This window comes from Mastigoproctus giganteus, chromosome 6 (genome assembly GCF_048544385.1).
Source record: "Mastigoproctus giganteus isolate SK-2022 chromosome 6, ASM4854438v1, whole genome shotgun sequence".
NCBI lineage: Eukaryota > Metazoa > Arthropoda > Arachnida > Uropygi > Thelyphonidae > Mastigoproctus > Mastigoproctus giganteus.
Window position 1 is genome coordinate 140988225 of NC_143580.1, and position 20421 is coordinate 141008645.

At 38.3% G+C, this 20421-nt stretch overlaps 1 protein-coding gene across 1 annotated transcript in view; it reads right to left on the minus strand.

Annotated features, from left to right (window-relative positions):
- BBS1 (Bardet-Biedl syndrome 1) overlaps positions 1-20421 on the minus strand; it is a 235284-nt gene that overhangs the window by 123672 nt on the left and 91191 nt on the right. The window contains exon 7 of the mRNA XM_090375359.1: positions 20147-20219. Within this exon, the coding sequence (XP_090231485.1) occupies positions 20147-20219 (73 nt within the window). The remainder of the gene's footprint in view (positions 1-20146; positions 20220-20421) is intronic.

Sequence of the window (20421 nt, forward strand, 5' to 3'; positions counted from 1 at the left end):
GGTATATAAAGAAAGTTTATGAGCCATAAAAGTCTTCTCAGTGATTTCAATAAAACAATAAACACTGATCACGTTTTTTTGTTGCTTAGGAATGAAGGGCAACCAGTTGTTTTTTTTTTATTATGCCACCAATGCTACCTATTTCATGAAAACAAGTTATTAATCATGGAATATTGTTGATTTATTTAATAGGGATATTTTTCTCAAATTTTGGCTATAACATTCACATATTATTCTGAATAAAACTGCTGTTCAACTATAAAAACATTGTTGATTTATTTAATAGGGATATTTTTCTCAAATTTTGGCTATAACATTCACATATTATTCTGAATAAAATTGCTGTTCAACTATAAACACACGTTCAGGGGATAAATCATGATGGCTTTGCCACAAACAAACTGTGTGGATACGGATGAGTTTATGAAAGTGTCAATAAAAGGCAACCAGTTTTTTTATATATATATTTTTTATTTTGTCACCAATGCTACCTGTTTAATGAAAATGAGTTATTAATCATGGAATATTTTTGATTTATTCAATAGAGATATTTTTCTCAAAATTTGGCTGTAACATTCACTTATTATTCTGAATAAAACTGCTGTTCAACTATAAACACATGTTCAGGGGATAAATCATGATGGCTTTGTCACAAACAAACTGCATGGATACAGATGAGTTGATGAAAGTGTAACCTCACAACCGCTGTTCTGCATGAAGAGGCAGTGTTGACACCAATGTTGTTTTGTAAGAATTGCATATGGTTAACAAAGTGAGAAATCTTCCTGCAGTTACACACAAACACATGTGCAAATGGGCATAAAGGATGGGTCACAAATAAGTACCTAACAAAAGTTTATTAAAATTTTGTTTTTTATTTTTATTGGTAAAACATTAACTCTGTTTTTTTTTTTTTGTTGTTGCTTTTTAGCACTTTAAGGGGCAGTGAAGAAGGAGCTAAAACAACTTATGGCACAAAGTCTATGATTCAATACAGAGTTCAGCGCTGTGGTGAAAGAATAAGAGGGAGAGAGACAGTGTGTGCCAATTATTACAAGTTTTAGGACTACTTCACTAATTTTAATGAAAAACATGCAAGGGAAACCAGACAAACCACATTATGTGCAGGATTCCTGAAGACTGGATCAGGAAAACAGAGTTTTCTAAAAGTTTTCTACAATGGCTTGAAAGTTTGTTTTAAAACATTACTTGGTCAGACAAGGCAGTGTTTCTCTTTATATAGCTTTGAGAACAGGCATAACAACTATTACTGTTCAGAAAGTTACTCTAAAGATACAGTGGAACACTAATAAAATAGCCCAGAATGGTGCAGAAAGATAGCACAGCCGACTGGCCTGTCTTCATTGTGACACAATGAATGGAAACAGGTATTTAAACTTGCTATAGACATTCATTTGGCCACAGGTATAGAAGTGAATTTCACTTCATGCAATATGCCTTCCTCCCACTCCACATTTTCAAGTTGATGTTTGAGACTGGCTGAACAAACACACTTTGCACTTTACATGGTGGATTAGCCAAAGAACAATTACATTCCAGGAAACTTGCATGAATTAGAGAAATTATCCAGCAATTTTTTTTACATTTTACAACCCACCCCAGTGAAAGAAGTCCAGGAGCCTACCCTCCATGGAGTTGCTGTCAAGAGCAGAAAAAGATTTGTCACAGTAGAGTCCACCAGGCAAGGTGTGGTGGGGAATGAGAGGTGGGGAAGGGAAATAGGAAATGAAGGAAGGGTTAAACCATAGGGACAGAGTGCCCTATGTGGGAGAGGATACTGTGCTGTGAACAGACAAGGCTGCTGATGCTGGCTGCAGCATTAGCAGGTCCCATGCCATGCCAGAAAGGAGGGAGGGCATGATATCAGCATGGCGGGGGGTTCCTAGCGAGTTGCCTCTACTGCAGTCTAATTTGGGGGAGAGCGGTAGAACTACACACACTATACATGTACTCAGCCCAAATGCACACCTGTCATACTTACACTTAAAAATGTACACTTTTTTTTTTGACATATTTAGGGACAGACTGGAAAACAGCATATAAAACAACACAACTTGCACTTACACATTTGCATTCTTATATTCATCATCATATAGAGACTGGATGCACCTGCATCCAGTCTCTATATGATGATGAATAAATATGAACAACTACCTAGACAGTCACTTTATTTTTCCTTGTTTTTTATAATACTAATCACAAATATTCACTCACTGAATAGTTTACACAGATGACCTACCATTCACACACATCTATACAACTTAACCTGTGGGGAGCTTTTTTTTAATATACAAATTAAGGGTACAATTTATACAATAGTATTTATTAGAGACTCTCTTATACTCATCACTTTCACACAAATGGTTTTACTCAGTACAGTATTCTGAATAGGATGGCATATGCATACTTTTTTTTTTTTTTTTTTTTTTTTGTTTTTGTAGGTTAAGTGGACTCATTTCTTATCCAGTACAGCAGACATTCCCATATTGGGACCAACTTACATATTCACTTACACTACTACATAAACTAACATACATTATATACTCATTCACACACCCAGACATACCCATTTACAGTCAAATATCTTTTACCTGTTATTTTTCACATGCACACAGATCTGAGCCCTCAATCACATCCACAATGTGGATGAGATCAATAGTTCAAATAAAACAGACTGTCCTGTACACCTGTCATTCATTCAACTACCCATACAGCCTTTGCCCATAGCTAAGACCACTGAAACTCAGCCACGAGCATTTCACACACACTTGGACTTTTGCCCATGCTTAGAATGGAGATGCACGTGGGGAGGGGAGGGTGAAGTTTCACTTTTGTCTATCAGCAGTGCACACTGACACAAGCTCTCAATCACATACACCAAAACAGATACAACAGGGAGCCCCAACCATGATTAGGCCATTTTCCACCAGCCATGATTGAGACACAAGCTCTCAATCACATCCAGCAACATGGATGCAATAGAGAGCACCAACCAGAGTTAGACTGAAATTATCCACCAGTTAAACACACTGATACAAGCTCTCAATCAGAAATGCGGATGAGACAGAGAGCTCCAACCAGTATTAGATTGATATTTTTCGCCAAACGCGCACACAGACACAAACTCTCAATTACATCCTGCAATGCAAATGCAACAGAGTTGCAGCCGGGGTTGACTGAAACACAGACATGGTGACCCCACATGATCATATTTCAATCTTCTGCAAGCAGCGAAGTCCACCAATACTCAGCCGCAGCAAAATATACACACATGTAACCAAAACACATGTAGACATTCCATTAATTCAATAATATATGTTGTTATTTGGTTTTTAGGAGCTGTTATGTTATGTTATTTTCATTTTTAGGAGGAGCATTAGCAACTAAGGCCATATTGCTCCGGCAATATGTGGTGGTCATTCCCTCACCTTTTCCGCATCCTCCATATTTGGTGGTGACAGGCTCAAACCCCGGTCTAATCAAGAAGCATGTGCTACGCACTGCTGCTCCTTCCCACCTGGCTACGGAGGCGCCGGTTTTTAGGAGCGTTAGCAACTAAGGCCATATTGCTCCGGTAATATGCGGTGGTCATTCCCTGACCTTTCCGCATCCTCTGTATTTGGTGGTGACGGGCTCAAACCCCAGTCTAATCAAGAAGCGTGTGCTACGCACTGCTGCTCCTTCCCACCTGGCTACGGAGGCGCCACAATAATATATACTAATTCATAACAAACATAGGTAAACATAAAACATACAGGATATAAATATAGTACACATAAACATACATACATACTACTAGTAACATCAAAAATATCTCACATACATTCTGACTGGGTTTCATTTTTCAAAATAATGTGAGGAATTATCTCAATATATAATAGGACATTTCTTCATTAATACTCTCCTTGAATTTAAACGAATATTAAAATAACAAAATGAATTCTACCCTCGGAGGCAACCGATTAGCAATCCAATGTACCCAGCTTCCATGGTATGAGAGCTTTAAACCCGTCACCAAAATACATCGGAACTCCAACGCACGACAACAAGTGGGAGAAGACATTGTGTCTATAAATTAAAATGAATAGAAATAACTTAAAAAAATCCTAAAAATTCTAAAACCTTATTTACTTTCCTTAAATGGACGGGGCTTTTCAACCTTAGTCGTGATCACAGGATAGTAAACTTAAAATGAATTGTTGAATTTATGTATGAGAGATTATTTGCTGTCATGGAGCATGCTCATAAATGACCAGGAATCGGAAATAGGGTAGGGGCATCGTACGTTAATCGAATTACAAGTTAGTTTAATTGTCCACATTTTGGCTATTAATAATTTTGTATCTTGGACATTAATAATTTTTGTGTCATTAAATAAAATGTATGATCCGCATGGAAGGCCAATTCGGAGGCCACGGAATGTGAAGCACATACTGAAGCCATGTGTTGTTTTACTCGTGTATGCAGAGTACAGTGTGTTGATTCCTGATAATCTTTACATGAAATATGATAAACTAAATCATTTATATGAAATGTGACAGAAGATCAGATAGAATGATTGTGTAGTATAGTCTGTAATTTCTGCATAGGTTTAGAAATAATTTTAAATTCTGTGTCTTTAAAAAGTTGAGTCAGTTGTTTATGCCATTGTTCAATGTAAGGTACAGAAATAAAATATTTTTTCTTATTACTGTTGTTATTCGATTTGGTTCAACCTATTTTCCACTTGTTTGATATGTCTAATTACAGACAGGAGATAGCCATGATTTTGAAATCTGCTTGTCAATATTTCTATTTTAGTGTTTAAGGCTGATACAGATGAAAAATACTTAAATGTGCTAAGGAATTGATTTAACAAGATCGATCTTTTATATATGAAGAGGTAGTAGCTGTCATAGTGTAAAAACCATGCCTGTATTAGTAGGTTTCCTATAGATTTTGAACAGAATGTCATTCATGTTATGGGTAAGGGTAAAATTTAAAAAATTTAATGATCTATTGTCCATGTTCTCAGTTTCTAAAGTAAACTGTAGTCTAGGGTGGATATTATTGAAAGTATGTAAGAATTCTTGTATAATAGTCCAGTCTGTAAAACAAAGGACATCGCTTAGATATCTACTAATATGTGATTCTAAGAAGTAAAGGTGATAAATATTAACTGTTCGATTTTTGACAGGTAAACTTATGCCATGAGGCCACTGAGATTTAGACCCAAAAATCTGTTTGTAAACCTTGTTTTGGAACGTGATGTAGTTTGCTTCAATTAAAAATTTGATAAAATCAAAAATTACTTTAATAGGAAATTTTGTAGGAAGGAGTTTTTTCTCAACAATTCCTATACAATATCTAGCATGTTGCAAAATGCCCACATTTTACTTATTAATTTGCAGACATTGCCCATACATCCCCCCCATTCTGTGCCCCTTCTGCTAAAAAGGTGTTTTGGTCATTTTAGCGGAAAACATAACTATTAAACTAACTGACAAACTAAGTGCTATCAGCGCCTCGACAATAATAAGATTCCTAAATTCAATAGGGTTGAACCCTTACCCCAAACTTGTAGCTTTCGGCCTCACACGGTAACAAATTCCCCTTGTCACTGTTGTCTTAACTGGAGATAACAGTCGCTTTCGAAGAAGTTAAGTTCGGGAGTCCAAAAATATGAGCTCCGCTTGCTCTTGGAGTAACTGCTTCATGCTGTTTGTCGCTAATCGTTGCAGGTTGCCCCCCCCTTTTTTCAAACACCAGATCGGTGGAAGTCCAGATGATAAGAGGCAATATAGTCAACGGAGCAGGGCAGAGAAGAGGGAGAATACAGTAAGTTTAGGAACGGCACTAAACGTTATGTAGCCGAGGAGAAGAGAAGAAAGTAAGATAGAGCAGAGACGAAAAAGATAGCACGGACCAAAAGCGCAGAATTTCCAACCAGAAGTTCCTCGTAGTAGAGAACGCACCATTCCCGGTTTCGGTAAGTCATGATGACTCCCTTCTATTATATATAAACATTACTCCTCAATAACATGATTATTATGCTAGTATTAGTAAGTTATAGAATATCTTAATACTGCTATCTTAAATAGCGCGACACTTAGTATTGTCATCTATTATAATTCGCTGTAGATAGTATGATGTATAATAAGTTAAAGCACACCTTATGAGTGCTATCTTAAATAGCGCAACCTTTAGTGATTGGTTTAGTATTGTCACCAATTATGATTCTCTGACAGCAAATGTAACCAGTTTGTCACATGCCAGTACGTGCTAGAGATGAGCCATCCACATGAAGAATACATACACTAAGAGCCCATCAATAACCATTTTATAAACAATGTTAAAATCAAACTATTTATATATAATCGGTCTGAATTGTTATAGTTAGATGATGTATTATTTGCCTATCACTGCCATTAGAGCTTTATTGTTTATTAACCATGTATGTACAATTTCTTTAGTATGATTCAGTATTAAACTATGTTCTGTTTATGCATTTCCTGCCTCAGACCAGTTGTCTTACTACACGACAACCAGAACAAAGATATTAGAATAATGAACTTATATTGCGGCACTTCAAGATCTGACTATAATCGATAGGGTCTTGTAGTGAAAGACACAATGCTGGTCGAAGCTGTGGGTTCTATTCCCTATGCGGTCGAATAGATCTTTTAGGGCTCGAGACCATTGTCCTACTATAAAAACCACTTAGCAGTCGCGTGAGTATACTGGTGTTATGCTCAGGAACGAGTACACAAGGAAGGAAAACCAGTCCTGCAACACAGCTAATATCGTCCAAAGAAGCCCGAACGATCAAACGCCAGTATAACAATGTACTCTACGTTCACATCGGTGAGGTGACATCAAGAGAATATAATAAATCATTCTCTTGTAACTGTATATCTCTTTAAACTATTAAAAAGAGCATCAAAATTTTTTATACCAAAATTTATAGCTTGTTGAAATGGTTTTACTATTCAGGCCTACTTCAAGAGGGGAAGTAAGCCTACTTCAGGCCTACTTCACTCTTCCAGAACCCACACAGTTCCTCCGGCAGACAATGCTAATTTTGTCTTAAATCTCAGCAGCAAGCAGTTATCTGCCAATCAGATAGAACCACTCACTTTCAGTACGAAGTTTGCAGTTCTGCTGCCCAGACCTTCCATCACACAAATCGCCATGGGGAGAGGTATCCTTGTCCTGCCTCCCTAAAGAGACTGCTAATGCAGACAGCTTCTATTCTTCAGCATGTATACTCTGCTAACCCAACTCAACCACCGTATGGTTGTGATGGATCATTCCGAATATCTAAGTAAGGCTCTCTCCCTTCTAGTTGATCCTAATGTCTACGAGCTGATGCAGGATGCTCCCATCAGAATCTTGGGACATTTAGAGTCAAAGGTGAATAAGTTAGTCAATGATTGGTTCAAGTCTGGGAAGATTTCCAAGTCCACACGTTGGCAACTGCATGCCATGGGCTGCCAGCTCCCACAGTTCTACAGATTACCAAAATTGCACAAGCCAGGCATCCCCCCTCCCATAGACCCATTGTCTCTTGTTAAAATTCTCCAACATACGAACTGTGAAAACACATCGCCCATTTGCTAACACCCCTAGTAGGAAATACCAGTCACACCATCTCGAACAGTGAGCAATTCCTACGCCTCCTCAAGCACCTCATAGTTCATGAAGACAAGATCATGGCATCCTTTCATACCTGTTCAACAGGCCATTGTATATGCCAGGCAAATTTTGAAGAATGACACCAGCTTAGCGGACAGAACATCTCTATCTACATAAGATGTCTATACCACCCTTGATTTGTGCTTGTCCAGCAGTGTCGTCACGTTTCAGGACTGGCTACGGAGGCACCCACTAGTTTATATCTACTGTAAATAACCCTTACATTTTTTTTTCTCTGTCATGAGCTTCATCAATACAACTGAAATCCATTTGGGACTAACCCTTAAAAAATATAAAAAGCCTAATAGTTTCTACAATTATTTAACTGAATGCTTCTCACTTAGAAATTGCTGTTGGTACCTTCATCAGTTCATCATACTGCACAGAATTTAACAACTGTCTAAGACCACTGTAGTCACCTTTACAAAAATCACCTTTGCCTTTTACAGTAGTTGCATTCATAAAACCAACATCAATATACTGTGATCAATGTTAGTCAGTGGGTCTTTTTATCTGAAGATTCTTAATGCATAAAGAGTTTCAGAACAAAAGTATTGCTTTCTCTCATTGCCTCTCTAACGTGCTGGTGTTGAAAACCGTCATCCAATGAATCCACAAACATCTTGTTAATGTGTGAGTGACAAACCAACAAGTTCAATGAATACCTGAAAAGTTAAATTCTCCATTATAAGACTTTCTGATTTACTAGCCCTCTCTATATATCTGTACAGGTGTTCATTATATTAATTACAGAACATCCAGCCTGCAACACTCTCCCTGCTCTCATTTTTGTTTCCAAGTTCTTACATCACACCAAACTGACTCCACATTGCACTGCAACCCATATCCACTAAATACACTGCTTTAGATTTTATGTGCTTCTAAACTAAGAGAAAAACTCCCCCTCATGTCCGGTCTGTCCTTTCCGTATATATTATACTCCCTATTTTAAATTGTGCATTTCTTGTGTCTGAGTGACACCATATCTTTGATATCACTACAGTGTCTGCATCTGATGACCAGTACTTCAAATTAATCAAATTTATTTACTATGCTCCTAGGATTAGTGTACACACAAGTATACATATATGCACCTGTTTTTACTCTTAGTAACCTTAGCACAGCCTGTGTATTCACTTATTCCATGAGGATGCCCAGTAGGCTTTGAAATCCATGGCACCTTCTTTTCAGGCCTCTGCACATTCCAATAGAAGCAGCACAAGAGTCACTTGCACCTCAGCCTGCAGCGGCTGCTGTTAATTATTAGTCTGTGCATTAGTCTAATGCACAGAATAAAACATTAGCCTAACACTTCTCGATAGCATTGCCAAATATTCTTGCATCTCTTCTATTCAATCGTATCTCATCCCTGTAAAAAAACTCTCTTTTTAATTGCTGAGAACAATTCTGCCCCATGAATTCTGCAGTCTCTCCAGGGCTCTGTACACTGTCCTGTACCTGTTAGTTAACTCCTCAGATCTCCTACTCTTAATATCATTAGTGTGTACAATAATGTCACACAGAAGGTGTCATTTTTGTACATTACAACAATATCACCTTCCCTTAAAAGATGACAGCTGCTCTAACCACTGGCAGATATACCCTGGTCATCAGCTTTAACCACTGGCAGATATGCCCTAGTCATCAGCTTTAACCACTGGCAGATATGCCCTAGTCCGATTCCACCTGTCCTTTTTGTACAATATATTTCCCATTTCCCTGAGAATTGAGTTGCCAACCATAGCTTCTTCCTGTGAGATGAAGGATCTCTGCTGCGAAGGATGTCATTGTATTTTCTGATGCTGGAACATGAACTCCACCATTGGTCTGGGCAGCTGAGTTCTTGATGGGTTCTCTTTTTATCCTTTGAGGGAATCAGCTCTATTCTTCAAGCCCCCATACATGCCCATCAGACCATCAGAATTTGCAATTAACCTCCTCATGCTCTTTACAATGAACACACATAAAGGTCTTATGGCTGTATCATGTCCTACTAAAGGTGGTTTCACAATGAGAGAACAAGTAATGCAAATAATATAGTCCTGATTAGTAGGACTGGCCTCAGAAGTTGTTCCCCAGAACCAAAGCATTGCTACTACCTTTAGCTCTTTGCTTTGCTGCTCTAGTCTGAGGCATTATTTTAGCCTACATTTAATTTAAAGCAGCGCACGAAACTAAGGGATATGACAATACTAACGTTACACTAATCCCACTTATTTGAAAGTAATAAAAATTATAATATTCTATTATGTACTATGTGATACAATTATGTTATAAAATCACGTTTGTATTGCAATAAATTTGTTGTTATAGTTTATCGACCTAATTAAAAACACTTCTGATATTGCTGGGGGCGGGGGACCCACAGAATTATAGAACAACTCTCATGAAACTACATACAGAAGCACCAAGTCGCACCTACATTGTTCCTATATCAATAATGCAAAAATGGCAATAAATTTGACAGTATTAAAAACTACTTATTTGACAGTAGTAAAAACTATACAGAACTGGAATTTGGGGACTCCAATGTATACAGGAACGATAGACAGGATAGGAAGGGAGGACGGATTATGTTATTAGTTAAGAAACACAAAATCCAAGGAAGTGCAGTCAGTCGACATCACTGGACAATGCAGTGGTGAGTCAGTTTGGTGTGACATAAGCACTGGGAGATAAAAATTGAGAGTAGTAGTGTGTTATAGGCCTAATGATTCTGATGAGTATAATAAAAACTGTACAGGGAAATAGAGTGGGCCAGTAAGTCTTATAATGATTCCCAGATATTGATTGGAATTTGTGTGTTGGTCACTCAAACACTAGTAAGCCTTTTGTGAATTTATTGTATGATTGTTTCCTACATCAGCATATTCGGGAGACAACTAGAGGGAGTAATATACTTGACCTGATTATCAGTAGTGATTCTTCATGCATTAAGAATCTGCAGATAAAGGAACCACTAGGTCGCAGTGATCATAGTGTGCTGAAGTGGGATTTACTCAGAGAGGTAACTACTATCAGGGGTAAAGGGAAGGGTTTGTGCTTTCGTAAAGGTGACTACAGTGGTCTGAGACAGTATTTAAATTCTATACAGTGAGACCAACTGATGATGTTATCAACAGCAAATTCAAAATGGGAGGCATTCAAAGAATTAATCTTGAAAGCTACTAGGCTTTACATACAACTAAGAAATATTGTTCAAGGTTTAGGCCTAAATGGATGTCAGATGAAGTAATGAGACATGTGGCAGAGAAGAAAAATGCATGAGATACATATAAATTAATGGGTGACGTGTAAGCCTATGACAGATATAAGCTGGTCTGTAACCAAGTCACAAAGGAGATTAGGCAGGCAAAGGCAGATTTTGAGAAATTTTTCGCAAAGGATGCAAAGAAAAACAGTAAAGAATTCTTTACCTATATAAACACTAGAAGGAAAGGAATTAATCAGATTGGTCCACTGGATATTGATGGTTCAACTGTTGATGATCCTACTCAGGTGGCTATCAAACTAAATGAGTATTTTGCATCTACATTCAAACATGAGTAGTAGTAGTAGTAGTAGTAGTAGTGGTGGTGGCGGCATGTGATGCAAGAAAGTAAGTGTATGAGCTTATGCAGCATCAGCCAAGAAAAAAAATAAAAAAATCACACCATTGCCTCAAATGCCTGTCCAGTTCCTCCTTAAATTTATTCAACCTATCAACTTCCACAACGACAGATAGAAGTTTGTTCCAGCAATTAACCACCCGCTGGCTAAAGGCACGTTTCTGCACATCTATTCTACATCTGTCTTTTCTTAATTTGAATTTATGCCCCCTTAGGTTCGTAATCTGAACAAGTGGAAGAATCCCATCAGAATTCAGCGTGCTCAACCCATTCAAGGCCTTTTATACCTCAATCAGATGACCGTGCAGGTGCCTAGTCTCCAGCCACTGCAATTTGCAGAACTTAAGCCTCTCTTGGTAAGAGGATCCCTTCATTCGCCTCACCAATCTTGTTGCCCTTCTCTGTACACGCTCAAGTAATACATCCTTCCTAAATGAGGCCTCCAGACCTGTACGCAGTACTCAAGGCGTGGCCTGGCCATTGCCTTATACAGAGGGATAATCACCTCCTTTTCCCTGCTAGCAAAATTCCTATATATCATTGACAAAACCCCATGACCTGCCCTGGCAGCCTGTCTGCATTGCTCAGAAAACTTCATATCTGACTGCACAATCACCCCAGGTCTTTTTCATTTTCTCCCACCTTAAGTGTAGTACCCCACAGTTGGTACGTTTCTCTGGGGTTACTTCTAGCCATATGCAGTACTTTGCATTTGTCAAGGTTAAACTTCAGTTGCCACTTCTTAGCCCATCTGCCCAAATTATCTAGTTCCTGTTGCAGTAGCGTAGCACACTGTCATTATAAACCATGCCAACCTTTGTATCATCTGCAAACTTCGACATTAAGCCTGATATACCTTCATCAATATCATTGATAAATATACAAAACAACAGTGGACCTAACACCGAACCCTGTGGAACTCCACTAATAACATTAGTCCACGAAGAGCAGCACCCATTGATTACCACCCTCTGTCTTCTCCCACTTAACCATCCTTTTATCCATTGTAGCAACTTACCCTTAATACCATTCTGCTCCAATTTGTACAATAGTCTTCCATGCGCAACAGTGTCAAAACTTTCCTGAAATCCAAATATATGATATCAAAATTATTTTTTGCATCCAGTTCCTTTGTAACCACATTATAATATCCTATCAAATTTGTCAGACCAGACTTTCCCTTAACAAACCCATGCTGTGTCTGAATTACTGCTGCAGTCTTGTCTAGATGATCCTGCATTGCATCTTTAACCAGTGACTCCATTATTTTACCCGGAACAGAAGTTAAACTAACTGGTTTGTAATTACTCGTGTCACCCTTCGATCCCCCTTTGTGAATTGGTGATACATTTGCACATCTCCAGTCCGTGGGAACCCCCCCTAGGTCCAAGGACACTCTCATAATTAAGGCTAATGGTTTGCTTAATTGCTTTGCCGCCTCCTTTAATATAATTGGATAGATCCCATCCACCCCAGGTGCTTTTCTTATGTTCAACTTCAACAATTTCTCCTCCACTTTGCTTTCAGTTATTCCAAAATCATTAAGTATCCTGCTACAATTTGATAACCTTCTGCCATTTCAAACCTTAATAATTCCTCATGTGTGAGTGTAGATGCAAAATACTCATTCAGTTTGTTTGCTATCTGAGCAGGATCATCAACAGCCGAACCATCGATGTCAAGTGGACCAATCAGATTCATCCCCTTCCTTTTAGAGTTTATATAAGTAAAGAAATCCTTGCTATTTTTCTTAGCATCTTTTGCCAAGGATTTCTCGTAATCTGCCTTCGCCTGCCTAACCTCCTTTGTCACCTGATTACAGACTAGCTTATATCTGCCATAGACTTCTGAGTCGCTTGATAATTTATATGCATCCCATGCATTTTTCTTCTCTAATTACGAGTCTCATTAGTTCATTAGATAACCATTTAGTCCTAAACCTTGAACAATATTTCTTAATAGGTATGAAACTTTTAGTAGCTTCCATGATTAATTCCTTGAACGCTTCCCACTTAGAATTTACTGTTGGTAACATCATCAGTTGATCCCACTGTACAGAATTTAAATACTGTCGGAGAGCACTGTACTCACCTTTATGGAAGCAAAAACCCTTTCCTTTACCCCTGATGGTAATTAAATATTTAAGTAAATCCCACATCAGTACACTATGATCACTGCCACCTGGTGGTTCCTTTATCTGAAAATTTTTAATACATGAATGATCACTGCTGATAACCAGGTCAAGAGTATTACTTTCTATGGTTGCCTCTCAATCATGCTGCTGCAGAAAACAATCATCCAATAAATCCACAAAAGTCTGACTAGTGTGTGAGTGACCAACCCACAAGTTCCATTTAATATCTGGGAAGTTAAAATCTCCCATTATAAGACATTCCGATTTACTAGTCCACTCTATTTCTCTGAACAATTGTTCATTGTACTCATTCGAGTCATTAGGCTTATAACACACTCCTACTCTTATTTTTGCTTTCGCAGTGCTTATGTCACACCAAACTGACTCAACAGTGCACTGTTAATCTATATCAACTGGATGCACTTCTTTTGATTTTATGTTTTTCTTAATTAACAGCATAACACAACCTCCCTTTCATAACACCACGTCTCTGCTATCCCAACAATATTTGCCTTTGATGTCTCGACTAACACTTCAAAATAATCAAATTTATTTACTATACTTCTAGCATTGGTATACATGCAAGCATACATTCTCCTACTCCTATTCTTAGTTACCCTTACACATCCCATATACCCACCTATTTCAGGATGACAGCCATCCGTTCCTGAAACCCTCAACATCCCACACTCCAGATCGCTATTTATTCTAATAGAAGAATAAATAACTGAGTTAATAACTGAGTTTACTCTCAGTTAATAACTGAGAGTAAAGTGGATGAGAAATTGTTGAAGAAAAACATAAAAAAGGCAACTGGGATGGATGGATTCTATCCAGTTATATTAAAGGAGGCAGCAAAGGAAGTAAGCAAACCCTTAGCCCTAATCATGAGAGCTTCCTTGGACTCAGGGTAGGTACCCATGGACTGGAAATGTGCAAATGTGACCCCAATTCACAAACGAGGATAAAAGGGCGACACAAGTAATTATAGACCTGTTAGTTTCACTTCTTTTCTAGGGAAATTAAGGGAGCCAATGGTTAAAGAAGCACTGCAGGATCATCTAGACAAGACTTCAGTTATAGCTTGGACATAGCATGGTTTTGTTAAGGGGAAGTCTTCTCTGACCAATTTTACACGGATGGGATACACTTAAATAGAAAGGGTGCAAGAATATTTGCTGATGCTATGGAGGCAGTGTTAGGTGGGTCGGAAAACTGCTAGCTTGGGGGGGATACAAGGACCAACAGATTAACAGTAACCACTGGCAGAGGTGAAAGTGATTCCTGCACTACTTCTATTGGGATGAGCAGCAGCCTGGAAAACAAGATGCAGGGTATTTCAGAGACTGCTGGGAGTCATTGCGGTACAAGTAAACACATGGGTTGTGTTGGGGTAGCTAGGAATAGGAACAAGTGCATGTATACTTGCATGTACAACAATGCTGGGGGTTTGGTAAATAAATTTGATGAATTTGAGGTATTGCTCAGAACATCAAAGGCAGATATTGTTGGGATATCAAAGACGTGGTGTCACACAGATATAAGGAATGCAGAAGAACTGGAATTTGGGGAGTACAATGTGTACAGGAAGGATAGACAAGATAGGAAGGGAGGAGAGGATATATTATTAGTTAAGAAACACAAAAATCCAAGGAAGTGAAGCCATTTGAAATCGCTGGACAGTGCAGTGTCGAGTCAGTTTGGTGTGACATAAGCATTGGGAGATCAAAATTGAGAGTAGGAGTGTGCTAATGACTCTGATGAGTATAATAAGAAACTGTACAGGGAAATCGAGTGGGTCAGTAAATCAGAGAGTCTTATAATGTGGGATTTTAATTTCCCAGATATTGACTGGAATTTTTTTAATTTCCCAGATATTAACCAGATATTGTGGATTGGTCACTCACACACTAGCAAGACTTTTGTGGATTTATTTAATGATTGTTTTCTACATCAGCATGTTCTGGAGGCAAATAACGGGGGTAATACTCTTTATTTGATTATCAGTAGTGATTCTTCATGCATTAATTATCTGGAGATAAAGGAACCACTAGGTGGTCTGTAACCAAGTCACAAAAGAGATAAAGCAGGTAAAGGCAGATTTTGAGAAATCCTTGGCAAAAGATTCAAAGAAAAACAAAAAAGTTCTTTACCTATGTAAACTTGCCAGAGTGCTCCCCATGGATCTGGAGGTGATTCAACTGTTGATGATCCTGCTCAGGTGGCTAATAAACTAACTGAGTATTTTGCATCTACATTCACCCATGAGGAGTTATTCAGGGAGGGGAATGCGAGAAGTGAGAAACTCTGGCAGTGAGCTGAATTATTTTGTAATAACTGAAAGGAAGGTGGAGGAGAAATTGCTGAAGATAAGCATAAAAAAGGCACCCGGGGTGGACAGGATCTATCCAGTTATATTAAAGGAGGCAGCAAAGGAAGTAAGCAAACCCTTAGCTATAATTATGAGAGCTTCTTTGGACTCAGGGGAGGTAACATGGACTTGAGATGTGCAAACGGAGGATCAAAGGGCAACACAATTAGTTACAGACCTGTTAGTTAAACTTCTGTTCTAGGAAAATTAATGAAGGCACTGGTTAAAGAAGCACTGTAGGATCATCTAGACAAGACTTCAGTTATAGCTCAGACACAGCATAGTTTTGTTAAGGGAAAGCCTTCCCTGACCAATTTTATTGTATACTATGATGTGGTCACAAAGGAACTGGATGCAGGGAATAACTTTGATATCATATATTTGGACCTTAGAAAGGCTTTTGATACTGTTGCACATGAAAGACTGCTGCACAAATTGGAGCAGTGTGGCATTGGTGGCAAATTGGTGCAATGGATAAAGGGATGGTTGAGTGGGAGAAGACAGAGAGTGGTAATCAATGGACACTGCTCATCCTGGACTAATATTATTAGTGGCATCCCTTAGGGTTCAGTATTAGGTCCATTGTTGTTTTCTGTATTTAAAAATTATATTGATGATGGTATATCAAGCTTAATGTCCAAGTTTGCAGACGATACGAAGGTTGGAAGGGTTGTTAAGGATGCTAATGACAGTACGTTGCTGCAACAGGATCTAGAAAACTTGAGAAGATGGGCTGAGAGGTGGAAAATGAAGTTTATCATTGAAAAATGTAAAGTACTACATATGGGAAGCAGTAACCCCAGAGTGACGTATCAACTCTGTGGTACTACACTGTCAGTGGTAGAGAACGAACTGGGTTTAATTTTGCCGGGAGACATGAAATTTTCTGAGCAGTAAAGACGGTCTGCAAGAGTAGCTCATAGTGTCTTGTCAATGATATACAGGAGTTTTTCTAGCAGGGATGAGGAGGTGATTATCCCCTTATATAAGTCAATGGTCAGGCCACACCTTGAGTACTGCATACAGGTCTGGAGGCCTCATTTTAAGAAGGATGTAGAGCTGTTGGAACCAGTACAGAGAAGGGCAACAAGATTAGTGAATGGAACAAAGGGTTGCACTTATGAAGAAAGGCTTAGATTTTGCAAATTACAGTGTCTGGAGACTAGGCACCTGTGAGGTGATCTGATTGAGGTGTATAAAGATTTGAATTCCATCAGCATTGAGCATGCTCAATGCTGATGGAATTCTTCTTCTTGCTCAGATTAATCATTTGAGAGGGCATAAATTGAAATTGGAGAAAGACAGATGTAGGATAGATTTGCAGAAGTTTACCTTTAACCAGTTGGTGGTTTGTTGGCAGAACAGACTTCCATCCTTTGTTGTGGAAGTTGATAGTCTAAATAAATTTAAGGCGGAGCTGGACAGGTACTTGGAACGAACTGAGGGATGAAATGGGAGCGGGTTTTTTTTTTTTTTTTTTTTTGGCTGATGCTGCATAAGCTTGCTTTCTTGCATCATATGCCTCTACTAATGCTAGTGCTAATTTGATTGGATACTATGATGTGGTCACAAAGGAACTGGATGCAGGGAATAATTTTGGTATCATATATTTGGATCTTAGAAAGGCTTTTGATACTGTTGCACATGGAAGACTACTGCATAAATTGGAGCAGTGTGGCATTGGAGGCAAATTGCTGCTATGGATAGAGGGATGGTTGAGTGGGAGAAGACAGAGGGTGGTAATCAATGGACACTGCTCTTTGTGGACTAATGTTATTAGTGGAATCCCTCAGGTTTCAGTATTGGGTCCATTGTTGTTTTCTGTATTTATAAATGATATTGATGTTGTTGTTGTTTGGTTTTTAGGAGCATTAGCAACTAAGGCCATATTGCTCCGGAATATGCGGTGGTCATTCTTTCCGCATCCTCCATATTTGGTGGTGACGGGCTCGAACCCCGGTCTAATGAAGAAGCGTGTGGTACGCACTGCTGCTCCTTCCCACCTGGCTATGGAGGCCCCATGATATTGATGATGGTATATCAGGCTTAATATCCAAGTTTGCAGATGATACGAAGGTTGGCAGGGTTGTTAAGGACACTAATGAGAGTATGCTGCTGCAACAGGATCTAGAAGAGTTGAGCAGATGGGCTGAGAGTGGCAAATGAAGTTTTACATTGACAAATGTAAAATACTACATATAGGAAGCAGTAACCCCAGACGTAACATATCAACTCTGTGGTACTACACTGACAGTGGTAGAGAATGAAAAGGACCTGTGGGTAATTTTGCAGGCAGATGTGAAGTTTTTTGAGCAGTGCAAATGGTCTGCAAGAATAAACATGGTGTCTTGTGGTGTTTCTAGCAGGGATAAGGAGGTGATTATCCCCTTGTATAAGGCAATGGTAAGGCCACACCTTGAGTACTGTATACAGGTCTGGATAACTCATTTTAAGAAGGATGTAGATCTGCTGGAATGAGTACGAAGGGCAACAAGATTAGTGAATGGAACGAAGAGTTGCTCTTACGAAGAAAGGCTTAAGTTTTGCAGATTAGTGTCTGATGACTAGGCACCTGCAAGGTGATCTGATTGAGGTGTATAAAGCCTTGAATGGTTTGAGCATGCTCAAAGCTGATGGGATTCTTCATCTTGCTCAAAATAATCACCTGAGAGGGCATAAATTCAAATTGAGGAAAGACAGTTGTAGGATAGATGTACAGAAGTTTGCCTTTTGCCAGTAGGTAGTTGATTGGTGGAACAGACTTCCATCTTTTGTTGTGGAAGTTGATAGCCTAAATAAATTTCAGGTTGAGCTGGTATTTGGAACGAACAGAGGGATGAAATAGGAGGTGGCACCAAGTTGTTGTTGTTAGGTTTTTAGGAGCATTAGCAACTAAGGCCATATTTCTCCGGGATATGCGGTGGCATTAGCAACTAAGGCCATATTTCTCCGGGATATGCGGTGGCATTCCCTAACCTTTCGGCATTCTCCGTATTTGGTGGTGACGGGCTCGAACCCCGGTCTAATCAAGACGCATATGCTACGCACTGCTGCTCCTTTCCACCTGGCTACAGAAGGTGGCACCAAGTGGCACCTACATTGTTCCTATATCAATATTGCAAAAATGGCAGCCCCAGAATTGGAACAATCTTATATTGATACAACACAATGTAGGCAGAAATTAACTTTATTTTCTTAAGCAATTTCAAAAGTAAAATAAATAACAAAGTGACCAACGTAATCAGCTGAATACAAATAACCACACTACTAATTTTAAACAAAAGTGAACAAAAAAAAAATGTAAGCAATATCAAAAGTTTCACTTAGCCGCTCCCAGAAAAAAATGATCTGAAGCAAAGTAACCTCGACTTTACACGTTCTTCAATGCCACCAAGGGCACTGTTGATTCTACATTTCTTCAAAAACTGCATATCTCTCTCTCTCTCTCTCTCTCTCTCTCTCTCTCATGTTCCACTAACTTCCAAAATTTTTTCATGCATTCTCCATTCTGAGACCTGTGAAGTTGTTGCTGGTTGCTTTATTCATCCAGTTGGTGTCAAATCATGACTTGGTGCTTCCATCCATTTAATCCACTATTCCCACATGATTATTTTAAAGGGTTTGTTAATTGGGATTTCTAATAGCAGCACTTGGCTAAGGGCTCCTGGAATTACACTAACTCTGTGTTTAATAGAGCAACCATCCTTTATTTTTTTTGTCACCTCTATTACGCGTGATCTGTATTGATCACATATTAAAAGAGCTAGCTCTTTCAAGGTGCTACATGGGAGTTTTGGCCATCCTTTCACTAACCATGGCTATGAATAAAAACATCACTTTCTAGTATACCTTCAAATCATAACGTGCACAGAGAAATTTTAGATAACATTTTGCAGGACAAAAAAAAAAAAAGTATTATTTCGGCCAGAAAATATGGTATTTACTATTGTTTTTTTTTTTTTTTTAGTATTACTATGACAGTGCTAAAACATAATGGCACTTTATAGCCACTGCTCGAAAGTAACCTAAAGGTAACTTAGTTACTTTCATGAAATAACTTGAGTTCTTTTTCACAAAGTAACTTGAGTTCTTTTTCACAAAGTAACTTTTTACTAATCTTAATTACTTTCATCAGCAAACTAACTTCACTTAGTTGGTTTTAAAAGGTATCTAACCTAGATCTGATATTATCTCTAAATTAAACTGGAAAAAAAAATACAGTTGAGGAATTTGCCTGATCAATATAACATCCTATGTGACAGCTTTTAGATGATTGGATAATTCTGATTTCCCACTAAATAAGTCAATACACTCACACTAAGTCTATTTGAAACTTACCTGCCGCTTCAGGGGAAACTGCTTATGAAGTTGGACAAATTCTTCCATTTCCTCTATATCAAGCATTAAGTACCTTAAGTAAAAGAAAAATAATAAATAAATACAATTCAGGAACAATATCTTTCTTTATGCTTTCAATGCTAGAAAGCAACACTTCACAATAAATTTAATGTTATAAAAAAAAAAAAAAGATGAACAATATTTTTGTACTGATAAATATCCTTTTCTATATTAATATATCACTTCTTTAAAATTAAAATTTTAGAACAAAAAAT